This window comes from Athene noctua, chromosome Z, assembly GCF_965140245.1.
Source record: "Athene noctua chromosome Z, bAthNoc1.hap1.1, whole genome shotgun sequence".
In the NCBI taxonomy this organism is placed as follows: domain Eukaryota; kingdom Metazoa; phylum Chordata; class Aves; order Strigiformes; family Strigidae; genus Athene; species Athene noctua.
In genome coordinates this window covers 11,289,903-11,307,640 of record NC_134077.1, presented here as the reverse complement: position 1 = coordinate 11,307,640, position 17,738 = coordinate 11,289,903, and the positions used below count along the sequence as shown (strand labels likewise).

Below are 17,738 nucleotides of genomic sequence, written 5' to 3'. Positions count from 1 at the left end.
TCTGAGACATGCTTGTGCTCCATATAAATCTGTTGCAGCAGCTGATGCTGCATCCCAATCACCACTTCTGGAGGGGAAAGGGGGTTTGTGGTCATCCTCTGAAAAGATACCCCTTGTCACCAGCTCATCCCACAGTGGAGGAGCAGCCCTAGCAGAGCAGATAGGCACCTGCCTGTGTCAGAGAGTTTATCAGGCAGATGTGGTTGCAGCACTGAGCCCAGGGAGCACCTGGGTTGTGGGGGAATGACCCTGCAGAACTTTGAGTCATAAGGGTTCATCCTTCTGCTGTGACCCTGTCATGGTCTGTGTGTGTCACTTGCTGTCCCTCTCTTCCTTCCCTGTGTAATGGAGTGACAGAGCAGCTCCTCCACTCATTGTCTGCCTGGTCTATTTAGATGAGACTAAGTCTTCAGGGTCCAGTGTAGGTCTGAGCCTCTGGACACCACCCCTAAATGAGTCATGGTTCCTACATGGCTTGGGCAGGCACACGTGGCTGGCGTGTTCCTGCAGTCTGAGTGCTGATGCTCCTTGCAGTGTTCAGGAAACTCAAGCTGTGGTGCTGAGTGATAGCACCAACCATGGCAAATGCTTCAGCACTCTCTTTCACCCTCTACTGTCCTAAAATCGCAGTAGAAGATTGCCACATTTCTCCAGGCCAGGGGAGCCCTGCTTTGGTCACGAAATGCTTGTCTTTGCTGGAGACACTATCTCAAGGACTCTGTGATGTGCTGGGATGGACCCACAAGCCTTGCTCCCTACAGCTGCCTTCTCACACAAACACAGAGCAAGAAGAAAGCATCTCCCAAACCTCCATCAGCAACAGTAGTGCTCACAGGGAGACAGAGGGAGCTGAGCATGGGAGACCTCCACATGTGCCCTTGCTGCTCATCGTAAAAGAGCTTGCTCAGCCCACAGCGAGCATGGGAGGAAGCCAGAATCTCCATCCTGGTGGGTCTCTGCTACTCTTTTTTAACCTCCCATGCTGGTAGATGTAAGCCTGCATCAGTTCAGAGCTGATATCACATCAGTGCTCCATACACATTCCCTAGTGCCATTCCCTGGGTTTGTCCCTGCTGACACCCTGAAAATACAACGCACCCTCCTAGCATGCCTGGCCAGCTCTCCCTAGGTCATACATGGCTCATACCACAGAGAACACTGAAAACCATCTGTCTTACAGCCAGGGATGGGGCAGGGCTAGTCTGCAGCACGTGTATGCCGGTGAATACTTCCCAGATCAAGGATGTTTTCCAGTGAGCTGCAAGCCACGCACAGCTGGCGTCTCACACCAGCACCATTTACCTCCACAGTGAAATAAGCTGCTGATTATGCAGCAGTAGATTAAAGGGCTTTTAATATCTTTATTGGGTACAAGATACACAAACTCAGCCTGGTAACTGTCTTCAAGGGAAAAAAAAAAAAGTGAATGTAAATCTAAATGATCAAGGGAGAACTCGGTGCTTTATGCCCTTTTTTACAATCTGCTCAGGTTTGCAGATTACGCAGTTCTGGGTGCATTTGCGTAAATATTCACAGTGATAAAATGCAGGTTCATATCCTTGAAGGGACACTTGCAACCCCCATATCTCAGTCTTGCCCTCTCTTTTCTTGCATTGCTGATGCTAATTTGTCCTTTGCTGCTGATGGATGTGGCTGGAGAGGTACTTTGTCACTCTGCGTTCTGCCTCCTGGCACGAGCAGAGAGCAGAGGGGCAACGGGGGTTGCATCATCTCCTTACTGCTCTCAGCAGATCTGAGGAGCACAGGAGAGATGTGTGTCATGAGAAGTCCAGATCCTAGAGACACCAAGAGGCTGGGCTTCCCTTGGTGTGGCAGGAGCAAAACAATGGCTGGCTGGGCAGCATCCCGTCCTTGCACCTCGTGGGGTTTCTGCAGCTGCCCATCATCCCGACACCCAGCCTCCTTGTCTGTAACTGTCTTTTTTGCCTTTTCTTACTTTTTGAGTCCCATCTGTGCTTTGTGTAGGGGTACAGGTATGATTATACTAGGGGAATCACCATAGCGGTTGCTGTGGGCTGTGCTGGAGCCTGTGCAAAGGGAACTTGCACTTCCCTTTGCAGCCGGTCACCCAGCAAGATGGCAGATCCTTTCTGTTTTTTTACTTTGAAGTGACTGCCTTCAGGAGGAAATGAAAGCATGAACCTTCAGGCACCGGTACCCTTCCTCTGGGCTTCAGAATGCAGTCAGCTCTTAAGCCTCTTATGGGTTTTCATCCTGCAGAGCAAGGAGCACAATAGAGGTCAAGCATGTCTGCAGATCACCTGTCAGGTCTTCACCATGGATCCTCTGGCCACAGCTTAGGAACTGCTGCATTTAAAGGATCATGATGCAGAAGTGTAGAAAATGAGATTATTGACTGCAGAACTTGGACCTGGAGCAGAGCCAATGTGCTTATGCAAGAGAAATAAGCAAACACAGCTAAAACCCCACAGGAAGCAGAGCCCACTAACCCACTGCAGGACCTGAGCCTCCAACAACGCCAACTCCTTCATTCTTTCCTTCACTCTGTCACTGCTGGGTTCCCTTCTTGTCAGGCAGCAGCAGGCTGCCATCCCGGTACTGGTGGCACACAGATTGTACTGCATTTCCTTCCATTCATCCTCCCAATGGGCCCCTTAACTCAGCAGTTATCTTTAGCCATGCAACAGGCTGGAGTCTGAACTTCTTGACAGGTCCAGTGCCCCCTGAAGACATAGCAGTGCCCAACCACAGGGCATCAGGGCTGTGTGGGTGACAGTAATTGAAGTAAATGTCCCCTTCTGATGGAGCACCCTCAGCATCCTGGTAGGTTTTGGCACAGGTCAATTAGCCTGGGCAGTTGATCCCAGGCTCGGCCATCATTCCCCACAGCAAATTTGGGTGCAGCCAAGAAAGGTGAAGAGAGATTAATAGGGTGGAGGCTGGCTGTCAAATGCCTGTTGTCCCAGGGCCAGAAAGCAGTCCCCATCAGAGCTGATTTCCTAGCTGAGGTGCCCCTGAAGGGTCCCTGCTCTTTTTTGTGCAGTCCTGGTTATATGTTTCTGCATGACGCTTGCTGGGGCTCTCTTTGTGTCATGGTTTACAGTTAGACTCAATGATCTTAAAGGTCTTTTCCAACATAAATGGTTCTATGATTATATAATTCTATGGTGAGTTACTGCCTTTATTACTCTGGAAAGCAAGGTCAGCTGGGTCTGGAGAGGCTCATCCCTCAGCTCTGTACACAGCAAAAGCATTTCCCCAACCCCCTCAGCTACCTTGCTTGCTAATGCTTCTCACCTATCATCTGCCTTGGGATCTGAACCAGCGCAAAGGGGGTGCTGGTTCAGATCATCTTTGATCTGAACATCTGAACATCTTTCTCATCAAACATCTTTGCTGCCACACTGCCCCACACATGCATGTGGCCAAGACCCCCTGAAAGGCCATGGGGAGAGAGGTGCAGGTCCTTACCCAGAGTAGCTCGGTGCAGCTCCACCAGTGTTTCTGAAGCATTGGCTGCTTTGCGTTTAGAGGATATTATCGCCTGGCCGCAGCAAGTGAGGAATGTGGATGATGTCAACCTTGCTGCAGGCAGGAGGGGACATGGGTCCCAGTTTGCTCCAGAGCCTCTGGCTTGCTGGTTAGTTTGGGACAACTTCGCACCAACATGAAAGCAGGCTACAGCCTCCAGGGATCTGAGACCGGGAGAAAGGCGAGGTCAGGAGGTGAGAGGGTGCCTGCTGCCCATGACAACATGCCACCATTACAGATGCCATACAGAGGCAGGAAGCATTTCCTTGGCAAAAACCACACAGCATGAAAAACCCAGAACCTTGAGCCTACAGAGAAGGGCCAGAACCACTCCCAGGACCTGGACTGGAAAGATGGAATCAGACATGTGTCAAGGTGAAGATGTGACATCCTCAGGCAAAAGGACTTGTTCATCCCTTGGTGTCCTCAAGTCAGAAATGAGGGTCAAACCCTCCTGGATCTGTAAATCCTACCTTCAAGAACAAGGCAGCCACATCTGTGCTGAACTACTGCTGTTCTGTCTTCGGAGGCTGTGAGTTTGGCAAAGGGATGGGGAAGCCTCAAGCCACAGGAGTGCACCAGAGCCCACGCCATCCATGTTGTCACTGCTTCTGCCCTGATCCCATGTCCACAGGCCTCAGCACATGCCAATACAAGGGCTGGCAGGGAGCTCAGCTATGCCAGAGAGGGCCAGAAGGACGTTCTACCTGCTCTGCTCGTGGTTCAGCGGTTGTCACGATGGGTCAGTGGCTTGCTGCCCTGAGTCACATGCTGCAGACTGGCGCACAACACCTCCTTCAGTTTCTATTCCCCAGTCACCCTCTTCCTTTCATTTTTCACACTTCTTGCCTTGACTATAAATAACCCCAAGAGGGACTTCCCAACTCTCATGGGGGAAGAGGCAATAATCGCTTCCTGAAGGAAGTGGCCAGGACACCTGAAGGACCCTTCTGACCCAAGTGTGAATAATGCCAAACATCCTGGGCAGTAAATGTTGAAGGCAGCAAAGACAGAGGATGCTGCCAAGAGCAGGGCTCCTGAGCACTTTGTGGAGGGAAAACAGCTGCTGCCCTTAGCTCGTTAAGTCTCTGGAGGGGCTGCTGTTGGGAACTTGGCCACTGGAGTTCTCTGATGTTCCTGTCCAAGCTCTGCCTGGAGCCCCAGGTTTGCCACAAAAGCAGGTGTCATGCTGTTGAATGGCCAAGAGTCCTGCTGGGAGACACCAAAGTGCTCCGAGTGGGATGGTTTACTACTCATTCTGTAGCTCTGCACAAGAGATGGCTGCCATCCCCTCTAGCCACCCAGAGGTCTCTGTCTTCTTCCCCCTGAAGCTACCTACCCAGTAGTCAGGGGAGTCTGCAGGAAGATCTGTGTTCAGGGTCTTTACTCTCAGCTGGTGCTGAGAGCTGCTGGTCCTGTAGCAGGTGCGGTTGTACCCTTCCACAGACCCTCTCCTCCACACAGGATAGACACAGCTGAGATGACATGCTCTCTCTCTCAGCATTGTCTAATTGGCTTGATTTGTCCATATTAAACATTTACCATCCACAGTTAGCTCCTTCATTAGCTATGACACATCATGTTTAACCACACAGCAATATTGCAGCCGTGCCAGAGCCAGCAGCAAATGCTCAGAAAACTTCTGCACAAGGTTAGTACAGAGACCATAAGAAAATCTGGGGCTGAATTCAAACAAATGTACACAAGCCTGGAAATACATCTGAGCTGGCAGAAGATCTTAGGCAAGTGTGCACATCCACCTGCACAGCCTTCATCCCAGCCTGCTTTATTTATACCCAGCATAATGGCTTGTCTGTGGACCTGTGGGCTTGCAAGGAGGAATGAGTGCACATTTGGCTTGCAAAGCACAGCGTAATTAACTCACAGCAAAGTTTCTGAGTTTCTCTTTGTGGCTGTGTGAGTTCAAGATGCTACCCAGGGTTAACTTGATGCCTCTCCTGCATGCCTGGGGCACTCAGCCTCACCAGCACAGTGCAAGAGATGTGTTTTCCAGGACCAGGGAGAAACTAGGCAGGTGGGAAAGGAAAACAATTTAAGAAATGACAGCATGCCAGGGGTCCCTGCCTCTCCTAGCCCTGCTCCCGAGCAGGGTCAGGCCCTTCACCCACAGGGTTTTGAACTGAGGAAAGGTTTTCTCAGCTGCCTCTTGCAGGGAAGGAACATAATTCCTCAGAAGGCTGTTTTGAAGGCAGTGTTTGCCATCTAGTGGGAAAACAGGGTCTGGGCAACCCTCTTGCCTGCAGAAGGATGGGGCTTGGGGTTGTTTAGGCAGGAGTTGGAGGCAACACTCCCCCTGGCCTGTAACTGGGCAGCAGCTCCCAACCCCAGTGGACAGCTCTAGTGCGGAGGGAAATTGAGGGAGGTGGTGCTGGCTCAGCTTCCTTCAGGCAGCTCACCCGGTTCTTCGCAGCCAGCCATGGACGCCTACCTGAGTGTGAATCCCCAGCCCCTGGAGTGGTTGCTGGCTGACCTGGTGCCCAGCATAAGTGGGGAGCTGAAAAAAGTGCTCTGGGGTAGGGGAGAAAGCTCCATGCCCTGGATAAATGGTGCCTTCCAGGTCAGCACGCCCCTGTGGATTGGTGCCTTCCAGGTTGGCATCCTCCCAGACATCACTGTCTTCCAGGTCAGCAAACTCTTGGGGATTAATGTGTTTCAGGCTGGCATCCACAGCATTCCCCTGGCAATCAGCACCCTTCCAGGTCAGCACCCTCCCTGGCATCAGTGCTTTCCAGGTCAGCATTCTCCTGGGGATCAGTGCCTTCCAGATCAGCAGATCCTCCTGGGGATCAGTCAGCATCCTGCAGGAGATCCCAGGTGTAGACATGGACGTGGCACTTCTAGCACCTTACCACTCCAGATCCATCAGCACAGAGGTGACTATGCCAGTGCCCAGCATGTACGTGGAGTTCAGCTGATGCCACATCTGGTGGATCTCCCAGCGTGGAGCAAAGGCTGGGGTTGCTTGTATGCTGGGATGGCTCTGTGTGTTGTAACCCTGCAAAGCCACATGAGACTCCCAGAGTCACATTTAACTCTGGCCCATCATTTCCAGGATGCAGAGAAAGGCCCTGCTGTACAGGGTTGTCTGCCTGCCCAGCACCTGCTCTGTGCGATTCTGGAAGCACGGGGAGCACTAGAGTCCCCCATCTGGTTGAGGAGCTCCTGTCTAGGGCTGGGCCGTAACTTCTCTTTGCTTGGTCTGCCCCTGCAGATGAAGCAGCTGACGTGGCAATAGACGCAGGGGACCACAAGGTGCAGTTGGTGGGAGAAGAGCAGGTAGGAAGGCTCCCTGTGCTTCCCTAGCGAAACTCCCAAAATGTGTCCTCCATTTCAGTCCCTGCAGCTCTGGAGGCAGCAGGAAGAGAAGATGGAGTTTCTGCCACAGGAAGGAAGGAGATCATCTCCTCTGAGCAAGTGACATGGCAGCATCGAGGAGATCCAGTCCTCACGCTGCACAGCAGAGGAGATGTGTGCACAGGGAATACGCAGTGAGCACTGTGGAAATACGACAGCATGTGTCCCCCAGTGCCACCACACTTCATGGCAGGCACACAAAACACTGGGAACTCTTGCTTGGACAACAGGACTGTATTCAGTGGAAAAAAAAACTGGCAGGGAAGTCCTGGCCTCTGTGAGCTCATCCGAAGAGCTGCTGAGGAGGGAGCAGCCATTTCCTGAGAGCATCACGAGCAGCAGTGCTTGGGTACAGCTAAGCTGCTGGCTTTAGCCGCCCAGCATCTCTGTGGTCACGTGCTTAGCGCTTCCTGGCTGTGAAAGACCAAAAGCATCCTGGAGGCAGGGAATGGGCCAGCCCCGGCAAGCCAAGGAAGAAAGAACACATTACTGCAGGGAGAAGCCTACAATGGGACAGCAAGAAGAGATGTCTCAGGCCTCTCCCCTATCCACATTTGTTTGGGCGCCAGCACATCTGGCCTGGCAGGTGATGTCTCCCCTTCTCTCTTTCAAGAAAGAGTGGATGATGGGCAAGGAATTTGCAGGCCTGTGACAGCTAGAAAGGGAGGCAGATGATGAAAAGGGAGTATGGGTCTCCAGAGGGCTGGTGGCTTGGACCCTGTAGCAAGACCCCAGACAGAGGTATCCCATGTGCAAATGAGATGAAAGCTATGGCCGGGGAGAATGCTCAGTACTGTGTTTTTAAAGCATATATGTTTGGGTTCACTGTGTTCCCAGGGCAGGGTCCCTGATGCTCCTTCATTCCCAGTGCCTGGACAATGTGAGATGGAAGCAGCTCCTGAGGGGGATGCAATCCCCCTGGAGATGTCCCATGTTCTCTCCTGACACTCTTGGGCTCTGCACTGGTAACAATCTGGGCTCTGTCTCCTCATGTCAGCTGTGATGCCACTTCCATGGGGACTGGGTGCATGGGTCTCACCTGGGACTTGTTCCCAAACACCATCCTTGCTCTGCCCATGGGCTTCCCTTTGCCAGGCTTACACAGTTGGCTTCCCAGCCGTTGTTACAAGTCAGCCTCTATATAATGAGCATCTTTGATGCTTAGGATGGTATTTGGGTGTCCAAACTGCCTATCCATCCATACAGTCATGCATTCTTCCATATACCCATCCCTCCGTCCCTCTGCCAGCCAATCCATGAATCTCTGTATACATTTGTACGGCTCCTTCCCTCAATCCATGCAGCCATCCCTGTCTGCTGAACCACTGACTATGCATGTACCCTTTCGTTTCTCCTTCACCTTGTGACATGTGTGTTTCATGCCCCTGTGGCTTCCACGATCTGCTGGAGTTGCTTTTACTTCTTTCCTTGGCTCAGGACGTGGTAGAGAAGGAAGCAGAAGCAGCCATTAGAGGTAAGTTGAGACTGTTTTTCTTCACAGTCCTGTGCAAACCACCTCCTCCCCTGCAAAATGAGGGCTGATCCTGGCAGTGAGGCAGGGAGAGGAGGAGGCTAGGCCTGAGGGCCAGCTCAGATATTTGGCAGGGTTGGTGGCAGTCAAGCAGCCCAGGCACTGCTGCACAACAGCCCACAAGCAGTGCCCTGCTGCAAACGCTTTTGCCCAGGCTATTGCTTTCCCAAATAAGCTCTACACCAGCTGGGCAGCTGATGCACCCCAGTCCCTGCTTGAGAGATGCTCTGGATGGGGCTACCCTGTGCTGGATGGAGACATGGACATGGACCTTTCTGCACCTCAGTGCTGGGGACGTTCCCTGGCACGTAGCTTTGCCTGCTGGAAATTTTCTACCCCCAGCAGGACCCAAGCCATGTTCTCCTGCACTTTTCTCCTGCTGGGCTTGGGCTGGTCTCTGTCCCATTCCAGGAAGCTGGACCCGTCCCTGCTCCTCATGGATGCAGGCTGCTTCGACCTGGCACAACCTCAGCATCCCCAGGCCTGGCTTGTACCAGCTCCCACAGTGATCCTGGCACAGCATCCACCCTGGGGAGGGTGGGATACAGCAGCAAGGCAAGTTTGGAAATGTTTCTGCCTACTCCGAGCAGGGTGCGTCCAGGCAGGGCTCCAGCCTGCAGCAGGAAGCCTCCTGCTCGCTCAGCGGCTGCGTGAGCCACAGAGGAGCCTGAGCCCTGGAGGAAGTGCCCTGGCCCCGCGGTGGGACAGGGAGGTGCCGGCACTGGGACTGCTCTCATGGTTCCTTCCTGTTTTTCTTCTCCACGGCTTGATGGCAAAGTTGACTTTGGCATCTGGAGCCCTCTCCTTTGTCCCAGATTGCTGTTCACCCCAGCCCTCCCCTTGCATCTTCACTGGTCCAGTGAAAAGCCCATTTGCCATGTCCAGCACTAGGGCATCCACCCTCTGGTCAGTTGGGAGTGCAGCACCCAGCAAGAAGCATCTTTAGCCCCCCAATCTTTGAACTTGCTGTTTCCTTGGGGTCTCCAATGCTCATGTGTCACATGTACGGTCTGCTGGGGCAGGGAGCTGAGCCATGGTGCATCCCACCAGGCAGATGCAGTGCAGACAGACAGGACTTCACAGTAGCTTGCAGATCTCTTGCCTGCTCTCCGTACTTTCAACTGACAAATGTGTGGAGAGAAAAGGGGTCACCCTCCAGGGTCAAGGGCAGCAGGGTGCGGTGAAGAGGACCAGATGCGGATCTCCTGCCCTCAAGCTGCCCCAGCTACCAGAACTGGATGGCCCCACCACCTGGCCAGGCCAGTCCCAGCTAAGGAAGGGGACGTAGGGCTTGGCACATGGGGACAGCACAGCTATGGGTTCCCTCTGCCTGTCATTTCTCATCTACCCATCTGAGTTTGCCTGCACAAGGCAGGCATACATTACCTTGGGTGGATGTGGTGGATGTGTGAGGCTCTGGTGGTCTCTGCTCCCCCTAACCAGCAGCAACACCCTTTTATTTGGAGCATGCCTGGGCTTTCTGGAGTTTATAAGCAGGCAGAAAACAGGGGCCAGAGCTGCCAGCTCACACTCTCTCCCATTTTCTGGCTGTTGCGCTTCAGTGTCTCAAGCAGGCGTCAGACTCTAAACCAGCACCAGGTGCCGGGAAACCACTGAGCTCAGTTTGCAAACACTGGAGCCACAGCTATGAGATGGACATCACCTCTGTTCAACATCATCCAATGGACAACCACAGCCCTGATCCCCTCCATAGTGGCAGGGAAGCGGGATCTGGTGGTGAGAAGAGCAGGTTTCCAAGCGGAAAGGGCTGCCTATGCCATGCTGGGGACCGAGGGGAGACAAGGGTGAGCATGATGCATCAGAAAGGGTGCTGGCTGGGTTGGATGCTGGGGACCAGAGTCCAGCAGGTGATGGCAGTGTGACACAGATGGAGCTGGCAAGTTCTGGGATGCACCTGGGAGAGAGGATGTGGCTGTTGGGCCCAGAAGGCCAGGCAGAATCTGGCCCCTTGTACCTCCCCACCTTGGTGACTTGCCTTACTTGCTCTGTGGAGAACCCTGCTCCTGTCCAAGGACGGTCCCACCCCAGTAGCATACTGTAGATGGAGGCCTGACCCCCATGTCACCGTCCAGGAACAACAAGGGACTGGGACCCTGCAGAGCCAAGCACCAGCAGGGGCAGCCCCCATGCCCCTGCACCCAGGGTGTGAGTGCAGAGGCACCCAGTGAGGGCAGAGGGGTCCATGGGCACAAAAGCCATTGCAAAAGGCACATCCCTGCCCTGGTCCCCTCCAACACAGCCCCATGAGGACTATTTTGGGATGTGCTCCTGCTCCAGGTCCTCTCTGCAGGGTTCAAGGGCAGCCCCAGGCCCCAGCCAGAAGTGACACATCTCCCCAGCAGGGCAGGCGCAGGGACCCACCCCAAGCTGGCTCTGCTCCCTGGGCTCCCCACGCTGCTGCTGCCTGAATTTCCACCCAACCCCATCTGGATCTCATTGGGCTGCTGGCGCTGAACACCGGGGTCAGGAGGTGCCAACACATGGAAGCCATTAAAGGGGCCGGTTTGAGGCGCGGGGAGGGGGCCACATGCTGAGTGCAGGGGGCTGTGCAGAGGGTCTTGTCCCTACTGCTGGGCTGGCGAGGGCAGGGGAGATGTTCCAGGCAGATGCCTGCATCCTCTTCTGGCACTCAACAAGGGCTGGCCCAGTCAAGGGTCTCTCAGCACCTCCAAGTGCCTGGAGAGGGGGCTTTGGGGACCAACCCTGCTGCCTGTGCACCTCCTGCAAGGACCGTCCCCAAGCTGGCACCTCACCCAGTGCCACCCACCTTTCCTCTGGCCCAACAACATCTACAAGGGGTTCTTGCCTGTGCAGTGCCAATGCTATCCCCTTTATTGACATCACTGCCACATCCAGCCACAGCATGGGAGAGAGGGGCAGAGGGACGGGATGGGGGTCCCATCTGCCTGCTGGTGGCTGGTGGGGCGTGACGGGCAGGGCTCAGCACCCCCCTGCTCACCCTTGGGAGCCTGCACCCATGGTCCCCCTCAACACTAGGCAGTGAAGTGGGGCTGGCTCAGCATCTTATCCCCATATGTTCAGCAGCGCCCGGCGGTGGGGCTGGCCTCTTGCCCCAAGTCTGAGGTGCCTCCAGCCGGCTCTTGGCAAGCACAGGCAGCCCAAAGCTCCTGGGTGCAGAGCCTCTCTCCTTAGTGTCCATCCTGCACCCCCAAGATGCTGGGGGCTCCAGCAATGTCCACAGCTGTGGGGTGACCCGGGAGGTGTGGGTCCTTGGGGGCCAGCAGTGGCATCATGTCCCACGTGTGGGCAAGCGGGTGCAGGGAGCAGGGATCAGCCGGGGCTCACTACAGGATCTGGGCCTCTGCCAAGAGAGAGGGCAGGGGGTCAGGGGGGCGCACTGGCCTCCCCCTCAGCCCTGCACTCCCTCCCCCACATCCCCCCCATTAACCCCTGCACCCTGACTCACTTGGCAGTGCCTTCAAGTGGGTGGCAGCAATCAAGAAGTTGTGGGGTTTGGTCTTGTCCTTGCCGTGTTTCCTCACCCGGAGCCTGGGGACAGAGCAGCAGGGGATGAGGACCCTTGAGCAGCCCCCCTGGACACCAGGACTGCCTGCATCCCCGGTGATCCCTCCCAGTATCCCTATCCAGCTGTGCCCAGACACTCCAGTGGGTCAGCTCCAGGGCTATAGCAGGAGCTGATCATGAGATAGAGCAGGGCTGGGATGGGGACAGGGACTGACAGCAGAGCCACAGCATAGCAGGGAGACCCCAGCCGTGGCAAGATGAGAGGAGACATGGGGACAGGACTAGCGGGCAGTGTGTGGGGGCAGGACGCCCAGTTGGTGAAGGCATATGGAGGGGTCTCTGCGCTGACTCTGCAGCATGAGAGTCCCCAGCAAAGCAAGAGTCTTTGGGGGCATGTTATCAGCAGCATGTTTGGGGGATACAGAGAAAGGTTCCATGATGGTGGGCTCATCAAAAAGACCCCAGGAAGGTTGGGCAGTACCGCAGCCAGTGGCTTGAGCTGGGAAGGGGCACTGGTATGGCAAGGGGGCAAGGGGAGCATAAGCCACCTCACGGGGCTGGCAGCAAGTGTATCTGGGCAGGAACCAGAGAGCAGGGCTGGGGGAACATGGGGCACTCCGTGCTGAGGGGTCAGGGGTCAGAGTGGGATGAGGACAGCAATCATCCAGACCTCTCCCTCTCAAAACCCAACCTACCAGATGAGGATGGTGATGACAAGAACAGCAGCCAGGATGAAGAAGGCAAAGATCCCGAGGGACACCAGAACAGCCATCTTCTCCAGGGGGTCGCTGTGGTCTGGGACAGAGAGACTGTCACAGCTGAGGGATGCCACAGCCCCCAGCACCTGGGGGACCCCTCCTGGACACCCCAGCACCCCAAACACACATGGGCATGAGGCAAGAGACCCTTCCCATTGCTCTCAGACACAAGTGTGCCCAGGCAGGCAGCTGCCCGAGGGCAGTCCCCACTCCTGCCTGCCATCCCCAGCTCTACTCACTGATGGGCTCAGGGTTGGGAGCCTGGGAAGGCTCCTCGGCCAGGCTCTCCAGGCTGGCGTCTGTAGTGGTTTCTTTACTCGCTGCAGTGGCCAGGTCTGGAAGACAGAGGGGATGGGAAACACTCAGACAAAAGCATGGGCAGCACCCTGGGAACCCACAGAGAGGAGCAAAGAAGGGTGGCCTTGTGACCCAGGGATCCCACAAGCCCAAGGGTGCCCCTGGGGTCCTAGTGGTGCTCTGGGAGACTGACTATGCCCTGAGGCTGGGGGGGCATTCCCAAATGGCAGCAGCAGCCTGCCGTGGGGCTGGGAGATGTTTTGCCCCCTTGCAGCTCTGCCTCTCACCACGGGACCAGCTTGTGAGTGGTGCAGAGGACCAGCTTTTTCAGTCAACTTTAAGGGACCCCAAAAGATGGGACTGGCTCTGGGTGATATCTGGGGGAATGTGCACCATAGTGAAGGGGGTTGGAGAGGGGCAGCCGAGGGTGCTGGATGTGGTCTTGCGAGGGATGGCACAACCTAGTAGGGCTGCAGCCTATCCCTCTCGCACCTCTGACCGGTGTTGCCCGGGCCTCAGCACTCCACTCGCTCCAGTTCCCCGCATCCAGGAAATCCTTGGCGCTGACTTGTACCACGTGCTCCAGCCCGGCGAAGGCATCTGTGATCACCTCGGACAGGTTCACGGTTTCCACCTGCACGAGGCAGAGGGGAGCTGTGGGGCAGGCAGGAGCAATCCTTGCTGCCCTCCCTGTCCTCATGCCCACCTTGCTCCCATGAGAGCTTTGCCTTTCCTCACCCACCACATACCACAGACCAGGAGCGGTGGATGATGGGCCGGTACTGGAGTCGAAATCTGAGCTGGAAGTGAGGTTCCTTGGGCCAGGAGGAGGGGTACTTCCAGCTCACATGGAGTCGCCGTGGGGCCAGGGGGATGGGCTCCACCACCAAGCCCTCAGGAGGGTCTGGCTTAACTGTGCAGGAGAGGAGAGGAAGCCCTTGTCACACTGGACTGCCATGCAGAGGGGTGTTGGGCTCCCTGCTCCTGCCTAGGGCTGGATGCTGAGGGCATGGACAGACTCCGGGATAGAGAGGTGGATGGATGGAGACTCACTGATGGCCTGCATGGTGACATCGAGGAGGCGGAAGCTGGAACCCAGGGGGTTCACCTCGGTGATATTCAGGCGGTAGGAGCTCCAGAACTCTGACCCATGGACCGTGCAGGTACCAGGGCGGGATGGATCCTGCAGGCACGGCCCCATGTGCCCGTTCTTGTTCCTGCAGATGGGGAGGCAGGGTGGTGACATGTCCCCCCCTGCCTGTCCTGCATAGCTTCCTGGTGCTGCCAAAGAGGTGACATGTGGGGAGACCTCCATACCAAGAGTTTGATGGAGGAGGCAGCCCCTGTTACAGTTTAGCTGCCCTCACCCCTCCAGAGCCTGGCACGTCCCTCTCAGCATGCTCAGAAGGACTCCCTGTGAGAGACGACTTGTAACTCCCCAAAACCGGGGTCGGAGAGGAACAGGCCTGCGAGAAAAACAGCCTGAGAGAGATAAGGGATGGGGGGAAGTGGAGGCCCTCTGAGCTGAAGAATGTCTCAAACACTCACAAGTCACGAAACTACAGTCACGGGGTGAATCATGTGGAGTTTGGAGCTGATAAGGCTGCCTGGATAGCACAGGGTGGGCTGGAGGAGGGAGCCCTGAGGAGATAGGAGGGCTCTGCTCTGGTGCATCTGGTCAAGTTTCAAGGACCATCTGTCCAGTGAATGACCATTGCTTCATTATCCACAAAATGAATATTAAAGTTGACATCCCTGAATATGTTAGTAAAGATTATCAAGATCATGCTAATGACATCATCCCACGAAGCACCTTAGCCCTCCCCATACATGGGATATGTTGGTATGTGGGTTGGCCTGGGGGATGGACCTAAGGAAAACTTGCATAAATTGAGGGGGGGTGAGAAGTCAGAGGAGAAAAGAGAAAAGACATGAAGTAGAGAAGACACATACATCCTTGAAGAACTCAGACAGGATCAAAGCAGAAACACAGACCAGTGATCTCTATTTCTCTATTCTCTCCCTTCTTTCCTTTTTCCCCTTCTCCCTCACTACCATTAAGTAACACAAGGCATACTGTATTGCTTGCTGTAACTCGTTCCATACTTAGCCAATTATTGTGCATCCAGTTAGTACATTGTGGGAAGTTAATAAATGTCTGGACTTGGAGACTTGTCTCACTGTTGTCCACTCTGTTGGGGATTCACACATCTAAATCACTTGTCTCCCTCATCTGAGCGGGGTGTGACACACCCATCCCACCCCCACAGTTCCTCATGGGAAGGTCCCTCTCTGGGGCAAACCCTTCTCCCGGGCCCCCAGGCTTAGTTAGCTGGCTCCCCAGTGGGGAACCCCAGCTCTTGCTTTACGGACCCCACTGAGGGCAGTGGCAGAACCTCTGGGACAGAACCAGTCCCCAGGGAGTGGGACTGGGCTAGGAGTCAGGCCTACCTCCTCTTCTCTTCACCCGTTAGCGACTTCTTCCTGCCATGGAGAGAGTTGGAAAAGCAGATAGTGAGGATGAGGGATGAGGGGACAGCATAAGGCCAACGCCACCATGACCCAGAGGAGGAACAGAGGTCACTGCACCACAGAGCAACCCCCACTCCCACACTGACACACACAGGTGACACGCCACGGGGGATGGAGCTAAAACCATTCTCTGTCCTGCTGGCAAGCAGCCTGGCAGAAGAAGTTGGACGTCCCAGGGAAATGAGACAGTGGGGGTGCCCAGGAGGGTCTTCCCCAGAGGACGCCCCCTCCCTTGCCCAGGGTTTCATCATGCAGAAGCAGCAAAGATTTGGGGACATCAAAAAAAGCAGATCCTTGGTAGCTTGCTTCGTCCTCCCACTATGGCCCTCAAATCCCTGCTTCCCATCACTTCCTCCCTGCCAAGCCCCTGGTGCTTCGCACAGCTCCCTCCCCACGAAGCCCCCAGTCCACAGCTCCTTCAACTTTCAGCTGGGCTGTGCTTTATGACCTCCGTCTGACTTCAAAGCAGCCTGGTAATTTGGCCTGCCAGGATAATTAGAAGCAGCAATGTTGTTGGGGCTCCTTTCATCCTGAAGCACGGCAAAGTGCTCGGTGGCTTGCAGATGACCTGCTTCTTTTTTATAGCCCCTCTGGTGCTGGCAGAGCCATTAGCAGGGAGGAAGCCTGACTGTGCTGGCCCCCCAGTACTGATGTTGGGCGCCTCTTGGAACAAGCAAATCCTCGGTGCTCTGCCCACCCCAAGACATGACCTGCTCCAGGATGCAGCATGGTCCTTGGGGCAGGAGGTGAACCCAGGGTGTGGGTTGGATGGCCAGGAGGATTTGAGATTTATCCTTGGGGCTGGGACCCAGGGCTCATCCCATAAACCCCCCAGCCCGTGCCCTGTAGGGATGGATACATCACCTGTAGGTGGTGATGTATCTGGTGGGGAGGAAGGTCTCCACGCTGGAGGTCCAGGAACAGGAGAAATTCTCATAGTCAGATGCTCTGCAGGACACAAAGGGGACTCCCGGCAGGTCTGGGGTCCAGAGGGGAGAGACAGTCAGTGAGGGGTTCCCCATCCTGCAACCCAGCTGGCATGCAGGGCCCCCTGTGTCACTGTAAAGTCCCCTCTTGCCAAGCTCCTGCCAGAGATGCAGGCACCACTGGCCCATCCCACTGGGGCCACGCATCCCCCATACCCCAGCCTGCAGACATGCTACTCACACCCCAGCCGCAGGGACACGGCGTGCAGGAGGTCACCATCCTCGCCGTGGCAGCTGTAGGTTCCTGCAGTGGCCAGGCTGGCACATGGCAGCACCAGGGCTCCTTGCCGGATGGCTGAGCCCTCTGGCAGTGCCACGGCACCTGCCCGTCTCCATTGCACCGGCAAGCTGGGGAGGAGAGACCAGTCAGACAGCGTTAGAGGACAGGGACAGGGGGTCACCTGTCCAGCCTGTAAACCATCCCATCGGATAAATCCCTCAGCATGCACAGGAAAGACTTACCTGGCATGGGTATTGGTGCACGACAGGGTCACGTCTGTCCCCACCTGTCCGTACTGCACACCTGGAGGGACACACACATCCCCAGATGGCTGTTAGCACCCCATGCCACCTCATGTCAGGGCTGCAGGTCGAGGTGGGCAACCTGGGGCTGTAACCCCCTGGGGAGCTGGGCACTGGCTGTGGGGTGTTGCTTCATGCAGCTACCATGACAGGGGACTGGGAAGAACTGGTCCCAGTTGGGGCTGGGCAATGGGCAGCTGCAGGGAGTCACTGGTCAGAGAACACCCACCGCTGTGGGGCTGTGTTTCGTGGACATCCTGACTCTGGTAGGTCCATGCCTGCCTGGGAGAAATGGGGGGTCCCCAGGGTCTCCATGTCTGGGATGGGGGGGGGCTGGGCAGGGGGCTTGGTGGGGGCTCACCTTCCTCTCCCCAGCCCTCAGGGACGGCGAGGGAGGCTGATACCAGGGCTGCTGCGAGGAACACCATCACCCTGCCCAGGCCTGGGATGGGACTGCGCATCTGGAGGAGGCAGAGTGGGGAGGGAGAGGGAGTTATCCCCTGCAGTGGGGCAGCCAGCAGGCTCCACAGTCCAGAGCACCCCTGCAGGACCATGGACCCTGCATCTCCCTCTCGTCTCTGGGCCACTGTCACAGCTGTTCCTTGGCTGCCAAATCCCCATGCTTGGAGGGGGAACACAAAGGGCAAACACTGACCAGGAGCTCAGGGCTGCATGGGTTGGCGGGATTAAGGGCTCTTTGCCATCGCAGTCCTGTGC

The 17,738-nt window shown here is 55.8% G+C and overlaps 1 protein-coding gene across 2 annotated transcripts in view; it reads right to left on the bottom strand.

Annotated features, from left to right (window-relative positions):
- Nucleotides 1-4,808: 4,808 nt before the first annotated feature.
- The window catches only part of IL11RA (interleukin 11 receptor subunit alpha), a 30,753-nt gene continuing 17,823 nt past the window's right edge, over nucleotides 4,809-17,738 (bottom strand). Inside the window, exons 1-13 of one of the 2 annotated variants that reach the window (XM_074932119.1) lie at nucleotides 17,383-17,464; nucleotides 16,962-17,022; nucleotides 16,683-16,847; nucleotides 16,378-16,492; nucleotides 15,433-15,465; nucleotides 14,349-14,447; nucleotides 14,035-14,198; nucleotides 13,731-13,894; nucleotides 13,474-13,615; nucleotides 12,924-13,019; nucleotides 12,622-12,721; nucleotides 11,868-11,950; nucleotides 4,809-11,762 (exon numbers count right to left, since the gene is read on the bottom strand). In XM_074932119.1, coding sequence (XP_074788220.1) covers nucleotides 11,746-11,762; nucleotides 11,868-11,950; nucleotides 12,622-12,721; nucleotides 12,924-13,019; nucleotides 13,474-13,615; nucleotides 13,731-13,894; nucleotides 14,035-14,198; nucleotides 14,349-14,447; nucleotides 15,433-15,465; nucleotides 16,378-16,492; nucleotides 16,683-16,847; nucleotides 16,962-16,968 — 1,185 coding nt within the window. In that variant the 5' untranslated portion in view covers nucleotides 16,969-17,022; nucleotides 17,383-17,464 and the 3' untranslated portion in view covers nucleotides 4,809-11,745. Of the gene's footprint in view, nucleotides 11,763-11,867; nucleotides 11,951-12,621; nucleotides 12,722-12,923; nucleotides 13,020-13,473; nucleotides 13,616-13,730; nucleotides 13,895-14,034; nucleotides 14,199-14,348; nucleotides 14,448-15,432; nucleotides 15,466-16,377; nucleotides 16,493-16,680; nucleotides 16,848-16,961; nucleotides 17,023-17,382; nucleotides 17,483-17,738 lie in introns of those variants that run through there. The other variant, XM_074932118.1, reaches the window with a different exon arrangement.